The sequence below is a fragment of the Oreochromis niloticus genome, linkage group LG3, assembly GCF_001858045.2.
Source record: "Oreochromis niloticus isolate F11D_XX linkage group LG3, O_niloticus_UMD_NMBU, whole genome shotgun sequence".
NCBI lineage: Eukaryota > Metazoa > Chordata > Actinopteri > Cichliformes > Cichlidae > Oreochromis > Oreochromis niloticus.
In genome coordinates this window covers 79,642,038-79,666,489 of record NC_031967.2, presented here as the reverse complement: position 1 = coordinate 79,666,489, position 24,452 = coordinate 79,642,038, and the positions used below count along the sequence as shown (strand labels likewise).

The 24,452-nt window shown below is 41.6% G+C and overlaps 2 protein-coding genes across 2 annotated transcripts; both read right to left on the bottom strand.

Moving 5' to 3' along the window:
• Positions 1-4,051: 4,051 nt before the first annotated feature.
• On the bottom strand, positions 4,052-12,522 carry eno3 (enolase 3, (beta, muscle)). The gene is made up of 14 exons (XM_003451115.4): positions 12,365-12,522; positions 9,127-9,216; positions 8,951-9,046; positions 8,804-8,862; positions 8,626-8,695; positions 7,383-7,516; positions 7,032-7,148; positions 6,839-6,944; positions 6,377-6,574; positions 5,718-5,794; positions 5,370-5,494; positions 5,184-5,292; positions 4,395-4,453; positions 4,052-4,306 (listed from the first exon to the last, which is right to left on the bottom strand). Exons 2-14 carry the CDS (start codon positions 9,209-9,211, stop codon positions 4,237-4,239), a joined length of 1,305 nt encoding a protein of 434 aa, XP_003451163.1. The 5' UTR covers positions 9,212-9,216; positions 12,365-12,522; the 3' UTR covers positions 4,052-4,236.
• Positions 12,523-16,686: 4,164 nt separating this feature from the next.
• Positions 16,687-20,662, bottom strand: pfn1 (profilin 1). The gene is made up of 4 exons (XM_003451117.5): positions 20,510-20,662; positions 20,247-20,385; positions 17,214-17,406; positions 16,687-17,117 (listed from the first exon to the last, which is right to left on the bottom strand). The coding sequence occupies exons 2-4, from the start codon at positions 20,382-20,384 to the stop codon at positions 17,020-17,022; spliced, it is 429 nt and encodes a 142-aa protein (XP_003451165.1). The 5' UTR covers position 20,385; positions 20,510-20,662; the 3' UTR covers positions 16,687-17,019.
• Positions 20,663-24,452: the final 3,790 nt, after the last annotated feature.

The following is a 24,452-nucleotide window of genomic DNA, read 5'->3' as shown; positions in this document are numbered from 1 at the left end:
CTTCTTTCTTCTCTAGTTTCAAGTGTCTATTATTGTCATTGAGAAAGTTCCAGGAGCACTTTCAGAGGTTCTGCAAACAGATGTTGTTAAAGAAGCTATTGCAGTAGGGCTAATTTGAAATAGATTGTCTGATTTTGTCACTGAAGTACTAAAAGTGTAGTAAAGAAGTATAGTCTTTGAAATGTTTCAGGGCTCTTGAAGATTCTGAAGGTCAAAAAAAAAAGTTTCAAGTCCAGGGGAGTCAAACATAAAACCTGGGGGGAAGAATCGGCCGGCTCTATTCTGGCCCACTGTCCCATTTTTTGTGAATTAACAAATGACTTTTATAATTAGAATTTTATAATTAAAGGGCAGTCTGAACAATAAGCTACCAGAACTTTATTTTTCCAAACAACATGTATTTCTTACAATTTAAGCCCAAAGAGTTGTGCCGAGAAACTCCCTTCTTTACTCTGAAGAACTTCCAGGAGATTTAGAAGAGCTTTCAGGACAAAATTGATCCTGGATCCCTGCAGGAGGTTTAGATATTCTTTGTAGGCTAGTTTCACATCTACTTGACAAAATTCATTGAGTTAAATGAAATGTTTCATTGGTTTAAGGTTTCCAGGAAAAAGTTTACAAAGTTACTGAATAAGTTTTAGATGTTCTTGAGAGAAAGCCAAAGGATGTGATTGTTCTTGAAGAAGTTCTAAACCCTCAAAAGTTCTAGCCTTTCTTGAGAACTAAAAATCAGTAAAGATGTTCATGCAGACCAAAATATGTTCCAGAACTCAGCAACTTCCAAAACATTTTAAGGTACATGGAGATTCTCCAGCGGTTGAGAATAGAGAATATAGCACGGGGAGAATCAATCAGACCTTGACCATGGTTCTTAGGGTCTCTAAGGTAAAGTTTAAGTAACTGATTTGGCTTCCAGGATTCTTCCAGGTAGAATCAATGACTCAATCAGTCTTTCAGGGGCTTCCAGGATTCCTGGAATGGCTTGGGTGCAAATGGTCCTTGAAGTGAGATACTTTAAAGCTTCCAGGGGAACTTGAAGATAATCATGGCGTCCCAGATGAAGTTCCAGATGTTGAGTCGATTCCTGAAATAATCAGGAGCCAGTGTTATAACCGCACCCAAAAGACAGGATAACTTCGCCTTTCCCTCCGTCTTCTTGTGACCCCTGACCCCAGCCGTCCCGTCAGCTCGTAAAGCATCACCGTGGAAACTGAGTCGTAGCTTACAACTATTTCCTGTGGAAGGGGGCGGGGCCACAGAGGTTCACATGCTACGAAGGATAGGGGTGTGTGTGTGTGTGTGTGTGTGTGTGTGTGTGTGTGTGTTTAATGACCCCCTGTTGTCTTTGTCCTCATCAGACAAAATCCCGCCTCCCATTCAACCTCACACGTCATCAGCCACACATAAAACGCACACACACACAAGGGCGGGATAACAGGTCATCAATCACCTCATTGGAGAGGAAGATGGGTTATTATGTGTGTTTGTGTGTGTGCCAAAGGAGGCCAATCACAGGTCAGAGAGCAGCTTGTTCTTAATACAATAACACAATATTTACCTTTGTGTCACTTTAGGTGCATTTCAGAACGACCAGTGCTGTAGGGGTGCAACACTGCACTGCAACACACACAGCTGCAGTTTTGTTGTTCTTAAACGGCGATTGTAACAGTGAAAGTAACAAGTAATTATTTCAAAATTAGTTTTGATTGTTTTCAGAGAGAACTTCGGCACGGCTGCTGCTTATATCCAGGCAACAGGCTGCCTTCAGCACAAACTCCTCCACCAATCAGCATTGACGTCACACCAGCATGTGTGTGTGGACATGAATAGTGGACTCCAGTTGAGTGTGAGAAATCTGCCCTTCGTTCACAAGACAGAACACATAAATGTTTAACCTCCTCTCTGTCTCACCACAGGATTTTATTTAAAGCTTATTTTGATATCAAACCGCTAAAACATGTTTAAAAGCCTTCCAGAATAACCGGAAGCTATCAGCAGACCTAAGAGACCTGATCGTGGGCCAAAATAGGGCCTGGTTGGATTTTTACAACCAGGCCCTACATTGACACTTGGAAGGGGAGGAAGAGGAAATGCAGATGAAGAGAGGTATTCTAATGAAGGTCACAGACCCTGGAAAGCACCAAATGCACCAGGGAAGAGAAACTCATCTCTAAAGAAATTTCAAAAAGAAGAAACGGGTTGCTTTCCACCACAGGAAACTACCCGTAGAGAATAAGTGACACTGAACTGGCATCGTTTCTTTTTAACTTTCATGATTAAAGCCGAGGCTGTTTGTAGCTGTGGGCAGAGCTGAGCCAAGTGCACTGAAAGAGTTTAAAAGATAAAGAGAGAAAAGATTAAGAGGATTTTAACTTCTGCCTCTCCCAAAGTGTGTAAAAATGTTCAACTAGGAAGTCAGACACAAAAAAAACACTAACTGCTCATTAATAAACAGTAATCCACACACTCGCATATACAAGCTGCTTTGAATCAGTCGGTTATTCTTCAGTGTGAAGTGTGTAGCTGTAGTTTATCTGATGATTGCAAATCATTCCTGACATGTTGTCGTAGTTAAAAACAGTCATTACTTCTGTTACACTCGTCACAGACTTCCCCCTCATTTGCATCCTTTCTGACTGGCTGCAGGAAGCTGAGAGAGAACCTGCTGCAGCTCTGCACATCCACTTCTGCTTTAGATGCATTGCTCATAACGCTTATGTACTTTCATGGTATAACTACACTGAATGTGCAGTCTAATGGGATGGAAGCAAAGCTCTTTATCTAACACTTAAAGCTTTTTGTAGAGACGGAGAGATTATACAAGCTGAGGTACTCACTGATGATTATCCAGTTGATTATTTGTATTTCTAATTATTTTGACAGACACATGAGGGTTTTAAATGCTTGTCTTCATCTTATAAGGACTGAGAAACAAGATGATATAATATACTACACTATATTTCTAACTAGGCAGCTAATTCTCTAGTATTTTAGGCTCAACTTGAAAGGCAGATGTGAAATATAAAAGTAAGATTAGGTCACATGTGACATATTTGAATGCAAACTTGTTTAGCATGCCCATACATCAGTCAATGTGTTGCCAGGAGACGTTGACCGGTCAGGTCAATCCGACCTTGCAAAATAGGTCAGAGGTCAAATGACATTTTCAATATTTATAAAGTACCTTATGTTAATACCACATTTGTAAGAATCGTAGTTGTAAAGTTGAGGCATTTTTGTCAATTTGACATTAAGTAGTCCTTGAAGACCTTTGTGGATTTAAGCAATATTTTAAATCGTTAACATGATCCTACAGGCAAAAACAAAATGCAACCTCCTTGACAGGAAATAAATGCCGTGATGTTGATTCCTAAACTGAGTGCAGATCCTCAGCCTTTAGGATCCATTTGTGTCAGTCCTCTTTGAACAGATGCTGAACAATCACCTGGTGCAGCCCAGAGTTTGTCTGGTCCATGTTGCTCACTATGAGAACAGCTCACTGGAACTGGCCCTGGTTACCGTCTGGAATTCACTTTCGTAAAATTTCATTCCTGGCTGCTCCATTTGCCAGGCTACATTTTTACCGATGCAGTTCAGATAATGTATATCAGCATTATTAGCCACCCAACAATTAACCAGACCTGTCAATGGACTCTGGGAGAAAACACCAAGGAGAACCAGCCAACCAGGACATGAATCCAGAACCTTCGTCCAACCAAAAATTAATTTCTGTATAGACTGTCCAATGGGGTTTAGTTTTATAACCAGCATTTCATTTGTAGGAGTTAGGTGTGCTTTAAATGTGCTTCTCTGACTTCGACGTGCTGTTGAGATGCTAAAGTAAAACTTCAGCATCTCAGTCTTTCCGATAAGGAAACCATCAGTGTTGTTCATTTCAAGCAGAAGCACAAGAGTGTTCTGAACCAGTTTGTTTTCTGTTCACCATCACTGCTGACCATCTGTACATCCATGATGCACTGAAGAGCTCAGCTCTTTAATGAGTTTTAATGTGAAAGGCCTCCAGCAACTTTAATAAATTAAACTCAGACAATTTTCCTTTTCACTCTTTAATGTTTGTCTTTTATATAGAAAACATTGTTAATGGAATTACATCTAGAAAGGCAGTAAACCCCCACCATGACCTCCAACCTCTTACCCCCGGTGGAAGGGGTAAGAGCCTTCTGGGTCATCAGGTGTCAGTCAGTTGCCACAGCGACAGCAAGGCAGCATGGTGCTTTAGTTGATCTTTGGGTGGCGGAAGTCTTTGCCAGCGAACTTGGCCTTGTCTCCAAGCTCCTCCTCAATCCTGTAAATCAGAGGTCATGGTTAACTCTGATTTTTTCTTAAAAGTCTAATAGCCTGAGAACGATAAAGTAAAAGCATAAAGTTCTTACCTCATCAGCTGGTTGTATTTGGCCAGACGCTCTGACCTGCAGGGGGCACCAGTCTTAATCTGAAAGAAACGGTAGAATGAGGTTAGCACTGAAGTTGTGGCTGTGTGGAAGCTGTTCCCTGTAGTGACCATTTTCCTACCCAGATCCCCCTCTGGTATTCTCATCTCTAATTTACTCAGAGCAGTTTTAATCAGAAATGGGGGGCAGACAGTTCAATAGTGATTGCACTGCTTTTTAAGTAACCTACTCATTTAAGGTACAAGTCACATTTATTCTTCTGCCTGTGATTGACCAGCAATTTTAAAACAGAACTCAGAAAACTTTGGGTCTTATAAGTACTAATGTGCTTTACTTTTCATTTTGAGTTAGACCTTTGATAGAAACCCTAAATGATGACCTACAGTGTTGATATCAGTGCTTGATTATCAAACCCTTTGGGTGCACACAGCAGTTAAGATTCCCAGGTTGGATGGACCTCAAGTGATCTTAAATCCTTCATTTAAGCTCTACAAGTACATGAAGCAGTAGATATTTAATGATCTCTGAAGAGATTATCTAATATATAGAATCTGTTTAAGAGAAGATCTTTGGTCTTGAAACATTCTGGTTTCAGTTTTAGTCTAGTTTTTGACCAGCCATGCTTAAGCAGTCTGGCTACTTTTCCAAATGTCTTTATGGGGAAGAGATTATTATCTGAGATGTTTTAAAGAAACACCAAGCCTGCAGACATTCAATGATTCTTTATGAACAGATTAATCTTACTGAGACTGTCTGATAAAGTTTATATACCTGTCCAGTGCAAAGTCCAACCACCAGGTCAGCGATGAAGGTGTCTTCAGTCTCTCCGGAGCGATGGCTAACCATCACACCCCAGCCGCTGCTCTGAGCCAGCTTACACCTGACAGGCAGATACATTTAATTAACTTTGAGCCAAAATGTTAATGTGGACTAAAACAACTCAGATTGGTGTCTTACGCCTGGATGGACTCTGTGACGGAACCAATCTGGTTGACTTTAAGCAGCAGACAGTTGCAGGCCTTCTTGTCCACTGCCTGCTGGATCCTCTTTGGGTTGGTGACAGTCAGGTCATCACCTACAATCTGATTAGAGCAGACAAACCGGTGAGTTACTATAACGATGCTACATTCCCGTTAATGAAGGTTTTCCTGGAGTTCTTCCAGGAAGAACCAGTTTGTATAGTTTCCGATTCCAGAAGGCTGACAAACATCTAGGTCACGTGAAGCTAATCATGGTGGCAACAACAAATAAAATAAAGAAATTGAATGACATCAACATGAATGCATACCCATCTGTGCACCTCACCTGGATGTCTACGGAAGAAGTGAATTTAGCCCAGTGCTCCCAGTCATCCTGGTCAAATGGGTCCTCAATGGACTGGACTGGAGACAGAGACAGACATTGAAGAGAAAGTTTCCATAGCAGAAATGCCACAGACACCCTAACAGGCTGAAAGTTACATAAGTTCAGTTGGAAATGTGCACACTGAGCTAATCTCTGGGGTTCTCCAAGTTAATTTTATCAGTTGAACTTGATTCTTTAATATGTATATATATTTTTTTAAAAAGCAATTTAGAACCCTCTAGAGAGATTTTTTGGTAACAGACAAAAAAGGCAGAATTAGTTTCATTCTTGGCAGCCGTGTTTGAAATTAAAATGCTTTGAGACTAAAATATTCCCTCATCATTCTAAAGACATTCAGTTAAAGCACAGACTCAAAGCAAAGTGTAGCTACAGAATGCCTGTTTCTTTTCCTAGCCTTTAATATTTTGAAAGATATTTTAAGACCATAAATCAAAGACAAATCTCAAGATCAATTTGACACATCAGTGCAACATTGGTTTAATTGTCCAAATTCATTGTTTGAATTTCTCAAAGGTCACGGGAGAGAACAGAGCGTCACTGAGGACGTTTATGTTCTGAAGTCATTCGCTGGTCATAGCAGCAGCTCTAGTCAATCTTACCAGGGTAGTTCTTGATAAAGCTGCGGTAGAGGTCACCCAGCTTTTCACCGGTGATGTGTCTAGAAGGGTCATCGGGGGACTTGAAGTCCAGGTCGTACTTTCCATTGCGGAAGAACTCTGATGCAGCCACGTCCATGCCAATGATGATCTTGTCGGGGTAACCGGCCTTTTCAATGGCAGTCTTCAACAGCTCCAGAGCTGTGAGCACAAAGAGTCACATTGATAGAAGCCATAATAACTTAAATCTCGAGTTGTGTCAAATTTGTATTATTAGTTTTCTAGTAATCAGCTCAACCATTGGTTGATTTAACTGTCAGCTGACATTTTTATTGGAGTAAAGTAACAGAAGCAGTAGTACACACAAGTCTGCTTTAAATTCTATTACATTAAGAGTCACACCAGTACCAAAATAAGGCATTGCATTATGTAGTTTATCACTGTGTGGACACGTGCATCTCTCACCCTCATTATTCTCCAGGATGTTTGGAGCAAAGCCTCCCTCATCTCCCACATTGGTGGCATCCTTTCCATATTTAGCCTTGATGACATTCTTCAGGTTGTGGTACACCTGAAAATGAGAGGTATTTAAACAGTTAGACATGAGTTTCTTCAGTTTATAGCAGAAACATTGAAAGACGGCAGAGTTTAAGCGAACCTCAGCTCCAATCCTCATGGCCTCGTGGAAGTTTGAGGCTCCAACTGGCAGGATCATGAACTCCTGCATGGCCAGTTTGTTTCCAGCATGGCTACCACCATTAATCACATTAAAGGCCTGCAGAAAAAAAAAAAAAAAAAAAAAAAAAAAAAAAAAAAGACTTTAATTAAAAATACTATCCATATTCCTCTAATGTCCACCAGAGGCTCACTAGAAATTCCCCATATACTTGCATCTTAATAGCCATCTATACAAATTAAAAAAATTAAAGTAAAATCAGCTCGAGTCAAACAGTTTGGGTCTTTAAAGCCAGTTTTCCCCTTCATTTAAGCAGAAGCCCCTCCCACTCACAGGGACAGGAAGGATGACATCTTTGTGTCCAGCAAGGTCAGCGATGTGGCGGTAGAGGGGAACTCCTTTCTCTGCTGCTCCAGCTTTACAGACGGCCAGTGACACACCCAGGATGGCATTGGCACCAAACTTTGCTGCAAACAAAGAATCGGACATGCACCTTTGCTTGAAAACAATCTGCATACAGTTGCACAGCAGGGTGCCAGAGCCAAACTACCAGGTAAAGTAGTAATTATCCTCCAGGTTGTTTTGCATTCAGTTTTCTTCCCAAACGTTGAGTATAAATATAACATTTTTGAATCCATTCAGGATATGAAGGTAACATCACTGAAGAGTGTTAAGAAACCATGGTTCAAATGAAGCATGTCAATCGACTTACTTTACAAGATTTCAGGGTCCAAAAAATTTCTCAAATTTAACTGCAGGTTAAAATATCCTTCTTTCTAGTGAAGAGTTGTGCTTAACCTGCCACTAGAAAGGTTAAACAGATTACGTATCAAACATGGACTCAGGTTGAAGTTCATTAATGCCCAGTTACTTATTAAAGTTATGTCCTTCAGTACACAAGTCAGCTTTAAGTTCAGTGGAATTTAAGAAATGGCTTCCTCATGCCCAGTGAGTGAACATGAAATGTAATCTTCAGCCAATCTGATTTAAAAAAAAAAAAAAAAAAAAAAAAAAAAAAAAAGTTCCCACTCCATGATTTTGGCTTCTAAAAAACCTCAGAACAGGATCGGTCTTAATTATAATATCTGATGATATTAAGAGATGTTTATATTCAGATTAAACTTGTTGCCTCAGTTTGTCAGAAGCTATGGCCAAGTTTGGATGATGCAGGTCTTTACAAGATCACTAAATAGTGTTAAACCTCCACAATCTGGTTGACACAGAGGCTGACGTTTGTAGTTTCAGCTTAAAACAATCCCACCTCACGCAAGAAAATATTAATAAATCTGGTAGATGGCACATTGATTTTTTAGGATGTATAGACTAGTACACCAGTACATCAATATATTCTAAAGTGCCAAAGGTTGCAGTGCTTCCAGCTTTGCTTTCATTCTTCTCTTACCCTTCACTTCAGTAGTTCATTTCCTGTTAAATATTTTGTTTACTCCGTTCTTATACCTGAATATTATTTGCTTTTAAAAGAATTTGCCAGTTCTCATTGCTTCCAGGTTTTTCCATAAAAGAAACAAATTCTTAAATGAAACTGAAATTCTCCTCATAAAATAAAAGTCCTTACATTTGTTTTCAGTGCCATCCAACTCCAGCATGAACTTGTCGATCTTCTCCTGCTCGACAACGCTGAATTTCTGTAAAGATTGGATCAAGTACCGTTAGCATGCAGGGAATCCCGGCAGTAGTTAAACTGCATTAGCATCAAGCTAACATCAGCAATCCAATTATTAACAGACAACTACCTTCTCAATCAGCTTGGGGGCAATCTCCTTGTTGACATGATCCACAGCCTTAACGGTACCTGCAGGGAATCACGGGTGTTAGCAGCCACGCTAAAGGCACTATTACTGCCATCCCCACTCCCCCCACACACACTTGACTCCTCCTACCTTTGCCCAGGTAGCGGCTCTTGTCTCCGTCACGAAGCTCCAGAGCCTCGTGAACTCCAGTGGAAGCACCGCTGGGAACAGCAGCCCTGAACAGACCTGAGATGAAGTTTGACCGTCAGGTTACTGAACTCGCTGCAAACAGGAAGTGCGTCATGGTCAAAGTTACAGCTGCTCACCTTTGGCTGTCCACAGGTCCACCTCCACTGTGGGGTTTCCCCTGGAGTCCAGAATCTCACGAGCGTGGATCTTGGTGATAGACATCCTGACTGAAGGAGAAAGAAAACCAGATGATTAGGTCAAATAAAAAGAAAACTTTAACAGAAAGAACTGTCATCCACACTGGGTCAATAAAGACTTGTTTAATTTGAATGTTGACATGTGACTTTAAAATAAATAAAAAAATCCCTATGAGCAGGAGGTCAGATTGAGTGAGAGACCTGCTGCAGAAATCCTGTTTAATGCCATGATGCCTCCATAATGACCTCCTTCATCAGACTCTGCCCACAGAACCAATCACAGCCCTGCACTCCTGACTGGCAGCTACAGGGCTCAACAGGAGAGAGGGACAGACCATTCTGCAGACACGAGGGGGAGGTCATAGTCTGCGTGGGTTATTTATACCAACACCAGCCGTGTAGGAGCCTTTGACCTTTTCCCTGACCTTTCTGCAGAGGTCATGACTTCCTCCCTGCTGTTCTTCAGTTACACAGACTCTTATTAATGCTTCTGACATTTGAAGAGGTATTTGTGACTGAGCTGATATTAGCCTCCGCTGTGCATGACCCACTTCACAGCTGAAGGACTGGGCTTTATCTGGTTGCTAGGTTTGATACAGTAAACTCTGATTCTGTGCACACCGAGATAAGCTCCCGTAGTAAAAGTGTTCTGGTCCAACTGTGTGAGCAGGTTCAGAGCGTCCGTCACGTCTGCTGTGTTTTATGTAAGAGTGTTTGGGCAGATGCCAGCTGAACAGCTGAGCTCTTACAGTACACTCCAAACCCCTGATGGCCTTTACAAACACTGTACACATGCTCAGAGTTTAACTTGGCTGCACTTCAGTGTGGGTCAGCCAGCCTCTTTCAGATCTGCAGGTCTGCTTTCACACTGAATAAACTCACTATAACAGCGGCAGTCTGACAGAGGCTGTTAAATACCCATGCAGATGTATTAAAGTGTTTTTCCTGTACACAGCTTGGGTACATTTGAGCACCAAGACTTTGGACTTGACATAGAATCAGAACAAACAGATAAGTCACTGAAATCAGTGACACTTTTAGGGGAAATCTGTTAAAACCCAATTTTTTGTCATGAGTCGAAGGTTAAACGTCTCAGGCAGATGGAACAAGGCCTGTTCGTGCTGGGTGTGCTGAAAGCTGAGCAAATTTACACTGACTGAGGACACTTAAATGCACACCAACTAATCATTTCACACAGTCTTCTCATGTTTCTTGAAAAGCCAGTCACAATAACACTGACCACTGAAAACAGCTTTTGTGTAGCTGTGTTCATCAGGACTTTCAGCTGTGCAACTCAAGACACTCGCCTCTGCAGCTTTTGGCTTTAACGCCATACAGGAGGATATAACTGACACTTCTTCTAGAGGACTTCTCAGAATGCAAAGCCAATCATATATTATTAAAGTCAATCCTTGTAAGGATTTCATATTCCTTACTAGACTGATTTAAAACAAGCGTCTCAGCTCAGTGAACGCCCTCCTCTCAAACCCCAGTTTAACCCCTGACAGGCTCACCCAGAGAGGTTTGGACCTTCTGAGAAGAAGAGTTACCAGGATTGGATAAAGCCATTTAACAGTTTTGTAAGTGGAGTTTAATTTAATCAAACATGTGTTTATTGGTTTAGAGATAAAATGATTAGAAAGGCAACTCACTGAGTTTTACTACATGCAGGCCAGTTGTGCCAAGTTAGCCTTTAAACAAAATGCCCAGAGACATCCTCAGAGATAAAAACCACACAGCAGTGACGTTTGTTCAGTCCTAATGGATGCTGGTCATCATTAGGAGACATGACCAGCCCGAAACAAGTTTGCAACCATGTTAAACCATGTGGTCGACCAGCAAGGGGCCAAAATGCATTCTGGTCTCAGCTGTGAATACGTTCCAGTCTGTGAGTAAGAAGGCTCACATGGTTTAAAGACTTCAGAACAAAACAGTGAAGCCACGATTACGCTGCAGTAGGTGTAGTGAAACTGCCCGTCCATCTGTGGAGAGCATTTGATGGAGACTGCACCAAGTATATGGTAGTAGTGAGCTGCTCCTGCTCAGACTGTAGGTCCGTCAGTCAGCTGTGGAGAAGCATGTGTTTGAACACAAACTGGTTCACCAGTATGTAATATATATTTTTTCATCTCAGACCACTGAAGGACAGTGGGGAGGGGGCTCAACTTTGACATGGTCTATATCTATAATTAGCACAATAGCTTTTAGTCCATGAGCGCTCACTTTGTAGTTATATTTACAGTGATGCATTTAAAGGGATGGACTAGTCCACCCATGGCTGCTTTGATACAGAAACATCATTTTGAAGGATTAGTGCCCCACTCCCCCCAGCACCACACCCCTGTCTCCCAGACCCCTGAGGGGAGGACACGCCTCATTTTGAGGTGCAGAGTGGCCATTTGACACCCAGCAGGTCCTGTGATCACCTCTGATCATTAGATTTGCGTCAAGTCTGCTGCTAGAACATGTGGGACAAATGAAAACAACTTTTATTGGCTGAGTGATCCTGAGCAGCCACGCAGCAGGGCAGATTTAAGGACACTTTGTTTCAGCCTGAATGAACTGCTGCAGTTGTTCAGGCTGCTCAACAAACAGGAAATGAACCAATAACATAAAATGGCTCAGTAAGAGTAAAAGTTATCACACATCATTATCGTTACGCTACAGATGAAACAAAGTCACTCAACAAGTAGAAAGTCAACAGAAGTCTTTTCAAAATGCAATAAAACCCCTTTCTTTAAAGTGAAGAGTCAGATTCAGGAAGTGTTGCTTGGAGTTTATGTAACCTGCTTAAATGTGTCCAGTTCTGAGCTCAGGGGGAGTTATAAATGCTAAAGATTCAGATTTAAAGCTCCCTGTGAGCACATGGAGGGTGTCCGTCTGTCTGCGGACTTTGAGCCTCTCACGTCTGTCTGTCAGCTCTGTGACCTTCAGCCCACCCAAAGTCAAACCTTTCAAACTGTGTTCCCCTTCCTGCCATAAACAGGAACAAAATGAGCCTCCAGAACAGGAACTCATTTGAGTTAACACCTCAGGAGAACTTCTGCAAACTGAACTTTCAGAGTAAAAGTCTAAAAAGCATGTCACCAAACCAGAAGCAGACTGAGGCGGAAACGAACAGGAAGTTATTTAAAAAACCTCCAAGCAGAGCCCTCAGCCGCCTACCATCCCAGCTTACCTGTTCAGAGGCAGTGAGCAAGAAGAGGGGGTCGTCTGTCTGACTGTCCGACTGTCCGACTGACGTGGAAAGTGTCTGTCTGTCCCCCAGCAGGGCTTTTATAGCCTCTCCCTGCAGCTGCAGCAGAAGGAGGAGGAGGAGGAAGCAGGGAGTGTGTGCATGTGACAGGACGGAGGCAAACAGAAAAACCTCCCAGCTGTAGTTAATCATCAGATCTTCACTGCTGTTTGCCGTCTCCAAGCATAATTATAAGAGCCTTAATCTGAAGCTGTGTAAGTTTCTATGAGGACTGCAGTCCTAGTGTAACACGCTCAGATATGTAAATAGTTCCAGTCTCTTCCTGAACACACACATTTCTAGTGCTTCCCAAAGAACCAGCAGTGTAACACAATCCAGGAAGTCTTTAAACTCAGGTACAATGAATGTTTCTGTTCGTCAGTTGCTCTGAAATAAGAGCTTAAAGACTTCAGGGGACATGGATGCACTGGAGCAACAGTGTGATATAATCTTTGTCTAACCCAAAAGTCATTAAGTGCCCGTGTTACTGCAGCCAAAACATTAAACACAGCCTGCAACACCACAAAGCAAAGGCTTAATAATGCAGAAGAGCTCAGGTAAATAACAAAATACATACGCAATAATAATGAAAATTAAATGGAAAAGTCTGAAAATAATGTAAGAAATGTATAAAACCACCTCATTAATAGTAATAATAAATAATAATAAGGACCTGCCGTGCCGCTTTAAAAGTAAATGCTCTTTGATTTTATATCTGCAGAGACGATTTGAATCCAGGAAGTGCTGCGACTCGAACACTCGAGCGCTATCATCTCTGTTTAATTTAATGCTTTCAAACACAAGAATCATTAAACAAATGTGGCTCTGTGTGCATGATCTAATCTAAAACTTTAAAATCACTGTGACGCTCACAGCCAGACGAAACCCAGAGCTCAGGCTCATCTGAGGGAAAACATCACATCACATGTTAATTTGTCAAATAAGCAGTTTGTTAATGTTTAATATTTATTCAGAGGAAAACCTAAAGAAACTAAATCACTGATGACAGAGGACGGCCTTTACTCTGAGGAAGCTGTCAGTGTGCTGAGCATGTGGAGGCTAAATAAAAAGAGGCGTTTGTTTTGTCCTAGTGGGCACTCCAACTGTTTAAACCGATTACTTTTAAGTAAAAGTTACCCAGTTAAACTCTGTTATGTGGTCCCTCATCTTTAAAGGGCAAAAAGGTGTTTCTTATTCTGACTTTCATTCAAAAATACACATAATAAAAAAAACTGGAACCTCTTAAATTCCCTTTTTTCAGGTTTGATTTCTGCTGTTTTCATGTGTCTCCTTTGTGTGTACCTGATTTTATTGTGCTTAAATGCAAAGATGTTAAAGGTGTTTACACCTCAGTGGTTTACTGGTTTAGTGTTTCAGTCCCATCTGTGATTAGAAAACTTGTATCTTTCGTTGACAGCAGTAGAAACCTGCAGTCATTTCAGGCACACAAGCTTAGACTGGTGAGGTTTAACGACTGCATCTGCATATTTAAATTGCACTAAAGCTTAAAGTTTGCATTTTTAGGGGCGTGGCCTCTTTGACTCACAGGTGGATGGCGACACAGGCAGCTGCAGCAGCTGATCACTGAACACATGTACAAGTTCAGAAAGGTTTAAAAATACAGCCCAACTGTTAAAATCCAGCAGACCGATTAAATAAAATGATTTAGTTCATCATTGTTGTGAACTGGTGTGACATGAACATTCACAGAGGACTTTCCTCCTAAACAAAAGCCACAAAAGAAACACAAATTTAAATTTCTACCATAATGCGATGAAAAAAGGCACAAATTAGTTCAAAACGTCACAAGAATGAAGGAAAAAAAGTCTTTTTGTGGGGCCCAGTTTTACTCTGTGTGCTGAATGACTATTATGTTGTGGGGTGAACAAGAGTGATGGTCCCTAACGCCCACAGAGAAGGTTGAAGTTCATCTAAAGGGGAAATGTGAGACCAGCTCAGCATTCACTGCAAAGGGCAGTAACCCCAGCACACACACACCTTACCCTTTACGCTCACCTTTAACTGTACTTCACACACACCGAGTGGCTACACGGCGGCCTGTCCAGCGTCCCCGGTGCCTTTACTAAATATAACTGCACTTTACTGGAGTGGTGGGGGAGGGGCACACTCTGTATATGACACATAGTGTAAGTTCTCCTGCAGTGCTGCATTTATCTTACTGTCTGTGTCAGTAAAGTGGAAGTTTGTCACTTCTACTTCACCGTGACATGTAACTGTAGTTCTGGAGCAGTACGAGTGGGCTGCAGTACTATAGTAACAAAATCACGTTGCACTAGAAGTTCACAATTTTATATTTCAATAATACTACTTTTAGTTGTACTACTCTTAGCAGTAATCATTTATGTTGCATTTTAACCACATACACAGATGTTTGTTTTTATACACCTGTGGGGACCCGTGTTTACAAAGGTCTCCAACTAAAAGGTGAACAGCAGGGTGTTTGTAAGAGTTTTTGGCTGGTGCCATGTTGATCTTTTTAGAGTCTGGCGTGGCCATGTTTGGATGAGAGTTTGGAGTGCTAAGTTATGACCTTATGCCATCTTGCAGGGTTATAAAGCCGCGTCCATGGACTGAATGAGTGCACCACACAGGCACAGATATCTGAAGTTCACTTATTAAAAGTAGAGCTCAGCCTTTTGGGCATCTTGTGCAAACATGTTTACTTCAGTTCTACGTTTGGACATTTTAACTTGGGAGATCGTGGGGACTGAATTACTGTTGGAGGCCCGAGTGGACATTACAGGAACTGCAGTTTTTAGCATTTCAGCTCTTGTCTACAGGTCAGAGGTCAGCCGATCTGTCCCTATAAAGCACATTCATTACTAGTGTGCCTGCCGCACACATAGGCCTGTGTTTGGTCTGTGTTTTCAAACATTTTATAAGCTAAGGTATATTTTCCTGTTTCTTCAATTAGAAGATATTCGCAGCTGCCTTAAAATAAAATTTTCTTTGAAAGAGTGCATCATACAAAGCTCTAAAGTCAGCCACACCTCCTCACTGAGTTATACTTTTATTCCCCTTCTGCTTAGTTTTCCTCTAAATTACTTTTAAGCTGTCTGTGCTGATATGTTTTAGGCTAACGAGGTTTCTGTGAGAACTATAAGGATCTTTATGCATATGGGACCTAATTTAAAGGGTGAGTTTAAGGAGAGGGGCCCTGAGAAGAAGTCATTTGTGGGCGGCTATGCTTGGTATATTTTTACCATGTGACTTTTAAATAAAAATAAGAGCACATTTTTACATTATAGGGATATTTCAGAGAGTCCTCATGCCTTTGAAAGACTAAAGAGCCATGATAAGCCTCTGGGTTAGCATGTGCCCACACATGTGTAGGATGACACGTGTCTGGGCTTGTACAGTTTTCATTGTAAGAGCCATTTTTAGCTTGAATCCAAAATAATGCGAATGTTTCTACATTATGAGAATTTTTTTCAGTCATTGTCACATACACACCGACAGTTAACCCAACACATGTGTTTTTGGACTGTGGGGTGAAGCTGTAGTTCCCCTAGAGAACCCAAACAAGCACAGGGAGAACAAACAAATTCAGTCTGGCCTGGTTTTGAGGTGGAGGGCATTTTTTCATCCTTTTTTATAAAGCCACAAAAGCCTTTTCTGCTTCATAGTACAGTGTGAGGGGAAGGGAGGCGGGAGGTGTGAGGGTTCATATCTGGTTTTGGAGTCAGTTAGTTTTGGACTTGACAAGCCAGTATGTTAATGTGTACAAAAAGAAATGTGGATGTGTGGGCGCATACCTGTGCATGAACCTGTGCAGGTTTTAAACCAGAATAATGAAGACATTCAGCATGTGATGACATTTATGTATGAAGAGGAAGTTTTGTATTTTATGGAAAAGTTGGCCTTTTCTCCTTCAGAGCACTCTTTGAACACAAACGTGGCTTTGAGGTTCAGGTTTAGATCAGGGGACTTGATAAGGCAGTAAGTCAATATGGGTCCACACTTATGCAGAAAGACAAACGTGTGTGTATTGTTTAAACGCTATATAAGCTCTAACAAACAGTTGTGCGTAATACTAATACTACAACTTGTTGTGGCATATTTAATCAAATATTAGGTGTGATGCGTGTATATGAGTGCACTAGACTGTCTTATTTTTTTAGCTGTGTGTCGCACAATAAATCAGCCCCTGAAGAAGAGGTGTTTGTAGAAAACATTTGTAGAACACAAGCTGTAGCGCACACACACACACACACACACACACACATATAAAGACACCCTCAGAATGTAAGTATAACCATGTTTGTTTTTATTTAATTCAGGTGTGCAATGAGTTTTCACAGAGCTCTGATTGGACGCTGGTCAATCGCCACTGTAGAAAAATAATGGTAACACTGTGTTCCTGCGTTAAACATGACGTGTACTCTCAGGTTAAAAGCTACCACATGCTAACTTAGACCAGAGAAAACACTCTGATTCATCTCTACAGCAGGAAACACACCTGAAGATTGAAAATGACTTTAAAAAAAAAAAAAAAAAAACTAAAGAAGCTCAGATATAGAAACACAGGGAGGCAGGAGGTGGCATCCATCTCGTGAGATGAAGGTGGTTGTCTTGTCCTAATAACCAGCCTTCCTCAGGTACTCAACGATTTTGAACACCTTGCTGGATACCTGACCACCAGAGGCGTCTTTCGTGCCCTTGGCTATGACTATCGCTGTAGAGACAGACAGGAAGCAGGAGTGTGTCAGCCTCAGAGGTTTGGAATGAATTCAAAGGATAAAAATGTGCTGAGTCAACGGGAACATCTTACCTGTTTTTGCCTTTCCGACACATATGCTGAACGTGTTTCCTTCGGCATCTGCTGAGGTCTTCAGGTCCAGCGCAAAGACTCCGTCAAAGTCCATCTGGTCTCGGATCAGCCGGCACCTTACTCCGCCGATGTGAACGCCATTCTGAGCGAAGCTCGACCGGTCGCTAGCACCCAGCTTCTTGATCTCATCGACCTAAAAAAGGGAAACAGAGCGAGAGATAGAGATTAGTGGATCTATTCAACTGAGTCCTCCAAATTCCCAGCCACCTTGAAGTACCCACCATGACCAGCATGGGCTCTTCTCCTTTTACAGCCTGAGTTTATTTAAATCTCACAATAAAAAAGCAGCTGCAGTGTGCGGAGGATCAAAAACAAGCGTCGGAATAGGAAACTAAAGTAATTGAAACATGATTTAATGTGGTGTGATCATTGTGAGCATGCAGAGTAGGAAGTGAGAGAGAGAAAAACGACATTCTGGCTCATTGGTTTGTGTGTTTCCAGCTGGAATCGGAATAAATAATAACTTTGTTGCGCCGCCCGTTGATACTGGTTTTACTGGTTTGTCTGAGCTTTGTTAGTGTGTCACACTGACACAGCTGACGCACTGGCCTAGTTCAGACACCATCCACTAATCAGAGTGTTTTTACCAGCTCTGAGGTCACAGAAATGTTTTAAGTTAATGCATTTATCACAAATAAAGTCATTTTTTCATGATTATGCATCTGTGATATAACCTGTATTCATATTATTTTCTTTTATGTTGAAAATTAAAATGGATCTTATCTGGTTTTAGGACTGCATTATATTTATAGCTTCAGGTATTGATTTATCTATTAATTAATTCCTTGTTTTATAAGTCAGTTATCTATTAACTGTATCATTAATACTGCTAATTAGGTTATTTTAAAACAGAAAAATAAAAAAATACAGTATAGTATACAGTATAGTATACAGTATAATCAATAATTCTGATAAAAACAAAAGCTTTATTATATGTTTTTTTATATTAAAAACAAAAGATTATTATCATAGTATATAATAATATATACTGTTATGGGACTGCATTGGATTTCTGGGAGGCGTTTCATCTGGTTTTATTATTGAAATGAAATTATTAATCAAATGTATTTGCTGAAACTCGAGATGTGGTTGAAGAAGTTGAAGTGTTGACTTGCAGAAATAAAAAGTGATCGCTGCTGTTAAAGAAACTGTCACTGCACTTTGCTCTGAAGCAGCAGAGCTGAATCACATGAACTGTGATGGCAGCTAGTTTCACATCTGTCATGTACGTGGACAGATTTAACCTTTTGAAGTGTTTTCACTGCACTTCATTTCTCAGAAAACATGCTCAGGCTCAGAGAGGAAGGAGGCCTCAAGTGCCTTCAAACTCACCAGGAAGTACATGCATTGTAGCTTTAAATGCAGTCTGCGTCAGATCTCCATTTACACATATGAACCTGACATGCTTAGATTCAGCATGACTTCCTCTTTCTGAGGCCTTCTTTAACTAACAAACCTGCACACATCCACACAGAACAGCGTCTGATTCAAAGCTGATCATCGCCAACTGTTTTTGATAGATTTAAAGTCAGACGTGCTCGGGGTTCAGCCTCACGTGTAACTGAATTCACACTTCCTGCTTTCTGTCAGCTTTTGCTCTGCAGGTTTCTGAGCTCACACGTGAGATTTAACCATCGCTCTGTTTTTGTGGTGACTTTTCTGAGAAGTGAAGGGAGCTGCAGGAGGATCGAGGAGGAAAGAATGTGAGGACGACAAGTCAAGACATGAACACACACACACCAAAACGCACACGCTGCTGCCTGCACAGGCAAAACCACTTCCCGAAAAACATCACCCAATCAGAGAGGAGACCACTAGTGAGTGTAACAAACCCACGCAAATGCACACAGAGTGTTTTTAAAAGCAGGAACGAACTTCTTTAATTTTAAAATTTAAAGTTTACAAACTGTAAAAAAGACAAATCCTGCAGGTGTGTGTCGATGTGTGTGTGTTTGAGACATTGTGCAACACTCCACTCCTTACCTCAGTGTGTGTGTGTGTGCATGTGTGTGTGTGTGTGTGTGTGTCTCAGAAACAAGAAGTGATCGTCTCGTCTTCCTGTATTCGCCGTTTTTCGACATTGTCTCCTTATAAGGTAGTTAAAGCAAACGCACAGCACAAACACCCGGAAACTACCGGAAACTCACAACCGTTACGCAGCCTGCTCTGAGACATTAGCATTCATCTTTTTCCATTTCCATTTTCCAAAATGTGCAGAAAAACGAGCACCTCACGTAAAACTTTTTTTTTTTTTTGTCACACTGAACGATTATTTAATTAATAAAACCTAAAATCCTTGAATGACACGTGTTTTCTTTCCAGTTATAATTAACACCATTTCCAGAAAACTACATGTACTGTAGCATGTTTGTGCTTTCTGGCAAAAGTTAAAACGAGGAAGTTTAAACACATCTCCTGAGCTCCTGAAAAGTTGTTTCTACACCTGAACTCATATCAAAACTAAAAAAAAAAAAAAATCATAAAAAAATCAATTTCTCTATTGTACTTTTTAAAATTAAAAGCTAAGGGAAGCAGCCAATGAGCTGAGAATCGCCACCTTGTTGCTCAGTGAGTTTCCCCTTTGAAGCCAAACTTTAAATTTCTGACTTTTTAAAAAAAAAACCTGTATGGCACACGTGTTTTCCTGCAGCACCTGAACACAGCACTGAGAGCGGGAAGTGAGCTAGCCAGGCAACAAACTGAACACACCCAAAGCTCAAGAAGAAGACACGGACATGCAAAATAAGAAGCTATTTCCAAGAAATTTTCTCATAGCAACAGAAAATGAGCCAAAGGAGTGGCAGTTTGTGCAGGTTGATGTCACCAGTCTGAGCAAGTTTTTGAGTGTGAGGTTGTTTAAAAACTCTTGGCAGAAGCTTTAAAGGAGGAAGTGGACATTTTTTTTTTTTTACATATATTTAGCAGTTTGTAGAGGCAGGAAGAGGAACAGTGTGTGTGTTTGTGTGTGTGTACCGTGACTTGGATGCCGGGTGAGCTGGCCCAAACGCTCTCCTGCCCAGATGTGATTCCACAGATGGCTGCCTCTGCCACCGGGCACGTCCCGCTCTGGTCGGCTGTCTTCAAGTTATCAATATAACCTTGCCACGACATCCTGATCAAAAACACAAACTGATCAATAACCTGGATTCACAAGCACCAAATCAATATTACGTTTTGCTATGTTTGAAAAAGAGAGAGAGTGAGAGAGAAAGAGGTGGGACAGCTCGCTAGCTTACCTGTGCAGGTAGAGTCTTGGGTGTGAGGAAGAGGGGAGAGAGAGCAGTCGAATGCAGAAAGAAGGAAGAAGAGTTGTCTTTTATACACCACTCCCAGCCTGCTGGCAGCTTCCTCTCTCACTGTCACTGTTGAGTGAGAGAGTCGCCCGACCCCTCCCCTCTCTGTCTCTCTGTCACTCTCTCTCACTCACCTGGGAAGTAAAAGAAAAAACAAGGAAGTGATTTGATCAGCACACAAACATCCACTAATTTAAACCTTTAAAACATCAGTCCTGTAGCACGCTGAGCTGTATTCGGTCAGTCGGCCTCTCTGTGGGGAGACCTGTATTATTAAATTGAACTGTTAACCAAGCATTAACCTCCAGTGCTGAAAAAGGCACGTGCAGTTCCTCTAACATCCACTTGAAGCAGTGAGTCAGTCAGCATAGACTCACGTTATACTGTCCAACTTTACAGCAGATATAAAACCATTTACAGCCTGATTTAATGTAGTTTTCTGACAGGTTGTGGAGTTCCACAGGGCTCTATTATCGGTCCTCTGCTTTTTATTCAACTTTGTAATATTCAACATATTGAAATTGTATTAAGACTTAAAGTTACATTAGGGTGTTGCCTCTTTGACGGACAGGTGGGTATAGATGCTAGATTGTAGCTCCATCTCAGCTAACTGGGCTCCCTGAACTGGACCTCTGGACTGTGTATATGCTGTTGGAGCCGTTTTAACATTTTTTATGCAATTATCAAAACAATAATATGGCTGTTGTGTCAATAATTGTACTGAGAGTCCATGAAGCTCCGGTTTTGGTGACATAAACGCTACTGAGCACTAATTAACAGCTGTCATTGCGTGACATGATTGTGTGTGTGCTCCCATACAGTCTGTGGATGTAGCTTTTTAACCAAGCTTGTTAGCATTAGCTAATAGCTAATAACTCACCTCTTCTAAATTTGGTCACTTCTGGCTCAAAAAATCCCCAACTACCTACAATATAGCAGCAGTTTTGATCAGTAGGATTGAACACAGTGAATTATGTGAACTTGAAATGAGAATTACAACATTTGACAGTGACTGTTGTACTACTTGCTGTAATTTTTGAACTTTTAGTTCTTGTTGAGGCTCTGATCAGACATAATATTAAATACTTATAAGAGTGAACAAATCTCAAAATACATGCCATAAACATGTTTGTTTCAGCTGTAAAATTGGACATCTTAACATGGGAGTCTGCGAGTGGATATCTTTGAGTGGATATCTGAGGCACTGCAGGATTTTCGGCAAACCTCAGGACTGGCTTGACTGGGGTTAATGGTCAGGTTGCACCCTTACTAACCTAGTTATCCTTAACCTCTTAGTGAGTGAGTGCAGCGGAAGGTTTGTGAGGTGTGAGCAGCTCAGTTAAAACCGTCAGTGAGCAAGAAGCTGCTGAGAAACTTGTCGTCCCACACAAACCACTTCCTCCTGACGCGTTTCACTTCACATCCACGACAACTCCCATGGCTGAGATGTAACTCACATTCAGAGACATTAAAACATGCGACTGTTGTATTAAAGTAAACCTATATTGATCCCCAACTGTTAACTTTAGACATCAGCAGGCTCACCCACAGTTGCAGTGCATTGTGGGAGCTGCAGTTCAGCAGAGGTGAGTACCTAGAAGGCAGATTCAGTGAAAGCCATGGCGTCTCTATCTGCTCCCACATGCTGCATACCTCAGGTTAACACACACACAGACCACACACACATACCTGAGCTAGTTCAGGCCTGTGTGTGTCAGTGGCGTGTTTAAACACGGCGGCCATGCTATCACTATCCAGTACTCCCACCCAGTCACAGTGTGTACTTTTATTACAAACCAACATGAATAAAGTGGTTTTCATGAAATCGGTAACACGAACTGGAGGAGTAACTTCAGGGTTTTGCATCTCTTGGAGGACCGGCTCCTCAGCAGCATGCAAAGTAAGGCCTGGGAAACAAGTCTAACGGGTACAGGGTCTCTTCCTTGGACCTCTGACTCCAGGCAAAAAGGTTTGTGAAGAATGAAAAACATGCTGAAGCATCAGTCAGCTCGAAAGGGAAAAGAAATGTGAGGTGAATTGGGCAGGACAGGTTGATACAGGCCGGCATGTAGAAAATGCATACCCTGAGGAAATGCTCTCTTTCTGCCTTTCTGCGGCAGGAAACAGGAACCAAACCTCATTGACATTTTGTTCAGTTTTACCTTAGACTGCAGTTTGACAAGACTCTTCTCTCATTCTTGTTCCCACTCATGTGCTACTAAACTTCATGTCATGATGCTGCCTATGTAGTATCATATCCATCACACCTTGATGCAACTCAAAGTGAATGAGTCATGCTGACATGAAGATGAAATGCTCACAGATCACAGAGGAGGGAAGGCTGAAGGATCCGCACTGTCAGAAAGTTCATTTAAAAACCTGTAAAAAAACCAAGTTTGGACACCACTGAGTGACAGAAAGCTGTGCACTATGCTGTGGTTGTTAGCAAAGCTTAAAGTGAGATATGGCGGGTGTGGCAACCCTTAGATTGTCTGCAGCGTGGTGAAAATGATCACTTCACAGAGTAATTTGCACTGTGAGCTCCCGTAGATTCCTCTTTGTGTGCAGGCTGTGGTCAGCTGACTTGCTGCTGCTGCTGCTGCTGAGGTTTCCTGCCCTTTGTGGACAGTTTTTAACCAGCTGAATTCAATAAGTTAAAAATAGATGTTATATGAGCTTCAACAGCCAATTTCCAGCACTGTATGAAGGTGGTATACAAATCAGAATTCAGTGAGCCACTCTAATCAGCATCGTCATCTTAAATTTAGACTGATGTCTGCCACTTGATGTAACCTTCAAGTAACCTTGACCATGAACACCACAGTCTGCGAACGTCACCACAATACTGCAAACTAATCAGTTCAGTCTGCAGTAAACGCCAAACTGTCTCTGTGTTCACGCAACATTTCACATCACAGGTAAGAACACAAACTAAGAAACACATCATACCTGATATCTGATTTAACTCCTTTTAAAGTGTTGTTTTATGGTACTTGCCAAGTCTTCAGCTAAAGCTAACCACATGCTATTTGGAGACTAAACTTGACAAGTCAGTAGTTTTAAATATGCAAGACAAAGGGCAAAACATATTCTGCATCGCAGGCCTCCAAAGATAAGGATCAGAGACTGTTATTTCTGAGAGGCTGATACAGCTGTGGGACCATAGGTCACCATGTGCTGGTGGCACGGCGCCATTATGTGTCACTGATTTGCGTTGACAACCAAGAGTCATCCACACTGAGTGAACAGAAAACTGGATTCTTGAGATTCTTGTGGAACGAGGACTTTCCATCGGTTATATTGAGAGCAGGAATCTGGCGTGATGCTCCTCTAGAGAATCATGAGCTGATTAAATCAAATTGAAACTCATTCTTTAGGCTGTGTGTCGCGCTCTGACGCAAGAGAGAAGCACGCTGAAGTGAGAAAGCTTTCAGTAGAGACGAGTCTTCGCTCGGATTTACCAGCCCTGATCAATCAACCCTGATCAATCAGTCAAATCAAAGAGACGCCGGAGGCCTCCACTCTGCAGCTCAGACACCATTTATGGAGGTTAAAGCAGAACGTGCAGCACACACACACACACACACACACACACACACACACACACACACACACACACACTTCCTCAGTAACTGAACTCTTGCTTTCTGACTCAAGTTGAAAGAAGTCGAAGCGAGTGAGAGAAGAGGAAGTGGTGTTCTCCTCAGTCTCACACACACTTTACTGCACTTTAAGTACTATCAAGTGTGTGCGTGTCCTTATATGGAGAAGCACAGTAAAGTGAAGTGTGTGTCTGTGTGCTTGTGTGTGCACTTGTGTGATGGCACGCTCACACGTTTAGAGCATGTAAATTGACTTTTATCACCGATCCTTTTTATAGATGACA

What these genes read in the sequence shown, in the direction of transcription:
- pfn1 (XM_003451117.5), bottom strand. Translation starts at nt 20,384, where the DNA reads ATGTCGTGGCAAGGTTATATTGATAACTTGAAGACAGCCGACCAGAGC. An exon ending in CACCCGGCATCCAAGTCACG is followed by an intron (nt 17,407 to 20,246) that starts GTACACACACAC and finishes TCCCTTTTTTAG; the next exon opens with GTCGATGAGATCAAGAAGCT. An exon ending in TGTCGGAAAGGCAAAAACAG is followed by an intron (nt 17,118 to 17,213) that starts GTAAGATGTTCC and finishes CTGTCTCTACAG; the next exon opens with CGATAGTCATAGCCAAGGGC.
- eno3 (XM_003451115.4), bottom strand. Translation starts at nt 9,211, where the DNA reads ATGTCTATCACCAAGATCCACGCTCGTGAGATTCTGGACTCCAGGGGA. An exon ending in CTTCTTCCGTAGACATCCAG is followed by an intron (nt 5,495 to 5,717) that starts GTGAGGTGCACA and finishes TGCTCTAATCAG; the next exon opens with ATTGTAGGTGATGACCTGAC. An exon ending in GTCACAGAGTCCATCCAGGC is followed by an intron (nt 5,293 to 5,369) that starts GTAAGACACCAA and finishes TCTGCCTGTCAG; the next exon opens with GTGTAAGCTGGCTCAGAGCA.